The sequence below is a fragment of the Muscardinus avellanarius genome (assembly GCF_963383645.1).
Source record: "Muscardinus avellanarius genome assembly, chromosome: 11".
Lineage (NCBI taxonomy): Eukaryota > Metazoa > Chordata > Mammalia > Rodentia > Gliridae > Muscardinus > Muscardinus avellanarius.
The window spans coordinates 103,632,953-103,638,334 of record NC_137797.1 but is presented as its reverse complement, the minus strand read 5'-3'; the positions used below and the strand labels follow the sequence as shown (position 1 = coordinate 103,638,334).

Here is a 5,382-nt window from a genome sequence, read left to right as displayed (position 1 = left end):
AAAAAAAATAAAATAAAATAGGGTTGGGGGTGTAGATCTGAATATGCTATTCAGAGGTTGAATGTCCCTGCGCTCAATCCCCAGGACCCTCCCAAAAAAAGACTATTACCCATCTCAAAGGGTTATGTTCCCAATCATAACCTAATCATAGTAAGTGTTAATTCTGGATTAATGCTAGGACTACAGTCATCACTGTATTGTTCTTACTGCACTTATTATTATTTTTATATATTATTTATTTATATTATAAAATATATAATAAAACATAATATATATACATATGTATATATATATATATGTATATTTTTTTTTGGTGTGTGTGGTCCTGGCATTTGAACCCAGGTTCATTCTACCACCGAGCCAAACCCCAGCCCTATTTTATTTTCATTTTGAAACAGGGTCTTACCAGGTTGATGAGAGTTTCACTGTTTGCTGAGGCTGTCCTCCAACCTGCGATCCTTCTATCTCAGCCTCCCCAAGTACTGGGGTTAGAGGCATGGGCTGCCATGTCCGGCCAGCCAATACTTAGGATTCCATAGAAAAAAATATTTTTTTCGCCAGGCGTGGTGGCGCACGCTTGTAATCCCCGCACTTGGGAGGCAGAGACAGGAGGATCACGCAGGTTTAAAGCCGGTCTTGGCAGGAGGACCGCGCAGGTTCGAAGCCAGCCGCGCGCACTGGCTTAGGAGACCCTGTTTCCAATAAAAATGTAAAAATAGGTCTGGGAGTGTAGCCCGGAGGTAGAAGGGCTTCCAGGAACCCCAGTATCACCGAAAATATATATTTTTTTTCTTTTATAACTAAATTATATAAAAAATTATGAAAATCCTAATTTGATAATAAATTTTTGAACAAATCTCAGAAATATGAATGGTCTTTCAACATTGTGACAGCGTCTGTAAATCTTTATAATTTCAAGAGGGGGGGAATATCAGTTGTTAGGGTTTTATGAATCTTTAAAAAGAAATAACCTAGTCTGTAATTGATCCGCAGAGCTGGTGGCAGAAAACAGAGCTTGTCGCCTGTGCCTTCTCCTTTCCTGAGCCTACCCTCTCTCTTATTAGTTGTGTGTGTGTGTGTGTGTGTGTGCGTGTGTGTGCGCGCGCGTGTGTGCGCTCTTTTATTGGCGCATTACAGTCTCACATCAGGATGTCAGTCATGTTGACCATGACATGCACGCACACGCTCTTGGCGCCCCCTCCCCACTTCCCTCCCTCCCAATACAGAGCACCCGGATGGACATTGGTATTTATCCACGTGTGTACACACAGTCTAGGTAGTATTTCCATTCATGAGCCTGAGTCGTCCCCAGCCCTACCCTCATTCCTCCCCCCGGCTGCCCTGAGGGTCCTCATCATCCTCGGGGGTCCCTCTGGTATCCCACTTACTCCCTGTCCTGCACATACTAAAGAAAACATAGGAGCCCTCGCTCTCTGAGATTGGCTAATCTCACTTAACAGAATGTTCTCCGGGTCCTTCCTAGGTGAACACAGAACTAGTTAATGTCCTACAAGGCAATAAGCCCAAAACCTTTGGGATTATTTCTTTTTTCTGCAAGAAAGAAATCTACAAGTTAACATGTACCATCACACGGTCTGGCTGTTAGTCAAATAGTAAGTAACAAAAAGGAGCACAGGACTTTTCCCAGAGACTCAGCAAGCCTGGGGAAGGCCCATTTAAGAACGTCCCACAGGGCGTAGCTCAGGCCAGCCGCTGCCTAGCACGTGAAGGCTCCGGCTTCCATCCCTGGCACCAGGGAGGGGGTGTGTGAGGAGGGGGGTTATCCCAACACAACAGTACAACATAAGGATGTGTTTTACTCTCTTTTGCCTTATTTTCAAGTACTAGATAATTTTTGTGTGTGTGTGTGTGTGGTACCGGGGATGAACCCAGAGGCATTCTACCTCCGAGCTATACCCCCAGACCTATTTTTATTCTTTCTTTATTTTTCTATTTATTTATTTATTTTTGTGGTATCGGGGATGGAACCCAGGGGCTTTCTACCTCCAGGCTACACTCCCAGACGTATTTTACATTTTATTTGGAAACAGGGTCTCAGCAAGTTGCTGAGAGCCTCACTAAGTAGCTGAGGCTGGCTTCGAACCTGCGCGATCCTCCTGTCTCAGCCTCCCAAGTACTGAGAGTACAAGTGTGCACCACCACGCCTGACTAGTATTGAATAATTTTATTAACGTATCTACTCATTCACTCATTTAACAAACTTTTATTATGTTTTTTTGTTTGTTTGTTTTTTTGTTTTTTGTTTTTTTTGGTGGTACTGGGGTTCCTGGAAGCCCTTCTACCTCTGGGCTACACTCCCAGACCTATTTTTATATTTTTTTATTTAGAAACAGGGTCTCCTAAGCCAGCGCGGGCAGCTGGCTTCGAACCTGCGCGATCCTCCTGTCTCCGCCTCCCAAGCGCGGGGATTACAAGCGTGCGCCACCACGCCCGGCGCCACAAACTTTTATTAAGTTTAACAAACTTTTATTAAGATCTATATTCTTTAAGATTGGACATGGTGGCACACACTTGTAATACCAGCATTTTAGGGGTTTCGGGAGGCTGAGACAGGAGAATCACAGTTCATGGCCAGCCTCAGCTACTCAGCGAGGCCCTTTGCAACTCAGTGAGACACTGTTTGAAAAGAAAGAATTAAAAAATAGAGCTGGGGGTGTCGCTCGGAGGTAGAATGCCCCGGGGTTCCATCCCCAGCACTGCAAATAAATAAATATTTTAAAAGATCTATATTCTCCAGGGATGTAGAGATAAAACCATCGTTCCTGTCTCTGACACACTTGGAATGGAAGGGACAAGCCTGAAAAGTAAGAATGGGCTTTCCAAGTGCCTGAGGTGCCGAGCGCGTCTTGGCCCTTGGATAAGGCTCCGCTCCACGCAGCAGCTGGCCTGGGTGGCGTCAGCGGCCCCGCTCTGACCAGGGCTCCCTCTTGCCGGGTTTCCGCGGTCCCCAGCGTGGCTCCCCAAGAACGCACAGGGATTTCCCACCCCCATCTTAATTCTCCTCACAGGGCCCCAGAGAGCAGGACTCATTTACCTCAGGTCTCTATTCTTATGGATCAAAGTTAGTAAATACTTAATGAGCAATTACTAGTGTAATTAGAACATGAGTGCAAACTGCGGGCAGCTGCAAAAAGAGAATCGCCTCCCCCCGGGGCCCCTAGCTCAGTGGGGACCGCAGAAGCACAGAAGTAATTATAAAGTAGTGATTATTATTTTTGTTTTTGGTGGTACTGAGAATTAAGCTCAAGGGCTTCCCACCTCTTAGCTACACTCTCAGCCCTATATTATTTTTTATTTATTTTATTTTTTTCTAGTACTTGAGGGCATTCTACCTCCGAGCTATATCCCCAACTACTTTTTATTTTTTCGGTACTGGGGATGGAGCCCAGGGGCATTCTACCTCCAAGCTACACCTTAAGCCCTATTTTTTATTTATTTATTTATTTTTTATTCTTTATTTTGAAACGGGGTCTCACTGAGTTGCAAAGGGCCTAAGTAGCTGAGGCTGTCCGAGAACCCAGATCCTCCTGTCTCAGCCTCCCGAATGCTGGGATTACAAGTGTGTGCCACCATGCCCAGCTCCCACTAGAACACTATTTTAACAGGAGACCTTATTCTTTTTTTCTTTTTTTTTTTTAATTCAGGACTAAGAGCGAAAGAGTGAATATGGTTTTTGCTCCCAGGATGGGGAACAGCAAGCCTCCTCTGGTCATTCCCACACTCGCGACGCCTTTCCCGAACCACAGCTGCGCCCACACGGCCGCGCCTCTGCCCAGCCAGGGCCCGGCGGAGCTCTCCGAGGAGCCCAGCTGGGTGAGCAACAGAACCGACCTCCAGTACGGACTGAAGCCCGGGGAAGTGGCCACAGCCAGCATTTTCTTTGGGGCCCTGTGGTTGTTTTCCATCTTTGGCAATTCGCTGGTGTGCTTGGTCATCCACAGGAGCCGGAGGACCCAGTCCACCACCAACTACTTCGTGGTGTCCATGGCGTGCGCGGACCTGCTCACCAGCGTGGCCAGCACACCGTTCGTCCTGCTGCAGTTCACCACGGGCCGCTGGACGCTCGGGAGCGCCATGTGCAAGGTGGTGCGGTACTTCCAGTACCTCACCCCGGGCGTCCAGATCTACGTCCTCCTGTCCATCTGCATAGACCGCTTCTACACCATCGTCTACCCGCTGAGCTTCAAGGTGTCCAGGGAAAAAGCCAAGAAAATGATCGCGGCCTCGTGGATCTTCGACGCCGCCTTGGTGGTCCCCGTGTTCTTTTTCTACGGCTCCAGCTGGGACAGTCACTGTAACTATTTCCTTCCTTCCTCCTGGGAAGGCACCGCCTACACCGTCACCCACTTCTTGCTGGGCTTCGTGATCCCCTCTGTCCTCATCATCTTATTTTACCAGAAGGTCATCAAGTACATCTGGAGAATAGGCACCGACGGGCGCACGGTGAAGAGGACAATGAACGTCGTCCCCAGGACGAAGGTGAAGACGGTCAAGATGTTCCTCATCTTGAATCTGCTGTTTCTGTTCTCCTGGCTGCCCTTCCATGTGGTCCAGCTGTGGCACCCCCAGGAGCAAGACTATAAGAAGAGCTCCCTGGTGTTCACGGCCGTCACGTGGGTCTCCTTCAGCTCCTCCGCCTCCAAGCCCACCCTCTATTCAATTTACAACGCCAACTTCAGAAGGGGGATGAAAGAGACCTTCTGCATGTCATCCATGAAGTGCTACCGAAGCAATGCCTATACCATCACCACGAGTTCCAGGATGGCCAAAAAAAACTACGTGGGCATTTCAGAAATCCCCCCCATAGCCAAAACTATAACCAAAGACTCCATCTATGATTCGTTCGACCGGGAAGCCAAGGAAAAGAAGCTCGCGTGGCCCATTAACTCAAACCCGCCGAACACTTTTGTCTGATGGCTCAGAATTCTTCCCACCGTTGTTATGCGCCAGAGATTAAAGAACTTTAACTATAAAAAAAAATGCTTTTCATAGTTTTTGCACTCCTTGCATTATTTTCTAAGTTGCATCTGTTTTATTGATTATGCCTGTTGTGATTTTTATTCTAGTTGTATATGTATATTACTAGGAGTAGACGCAGAGGCATTCTACCTTTGAGCTACACCCCCAGTCTTGTTTTATTTTATTTTATTTATTTATTTATTATTGTGGTACCGGCGATGGAACCCAGGGACATTCTACCTCCGAGATACACCCCCAGTGCTATTTTATTATTATTTATTTATTTATTTATTTGGTGGTACTGGGGTTCCTGGAAGCCCTTCTACCTCTGGGCTACACTCCCAGACCTATTTTTATATATTTTTTAAATTTGGAAACAGGGTCTCTTAAGCCAGCGCGGCT

The 5,382-nt window shown here is 46.9% G+C and overlaps 1 protein-coding gene across 1 annotated transcript; it reads left to right on the top strand.

Annotated features, from left to right (window-relative positions):
* Positions 1–3,672: 3,672 nt before the first annotated feature.
* Positions 3,673–4,935, top strand: GPR19 (G protein-coupled receptor 19; the record flags this gene model as incomplete). Its single annotated transcript, XM_080705696.1, has 1 exon — positions 3,673–4,935. The coding sequence occupies exon 1, from the start codon at positions 3,688–3,690 to the stop codon at positions 4,933–4,935; it is 1,248 nt and encodes a 415-aa protein (XP_080561822.1). The 5' UTR covers positions 3,673–3,687.
* Between the last annotated feature and the right edge of the window lie 447 nt (positions 4,936–5,382).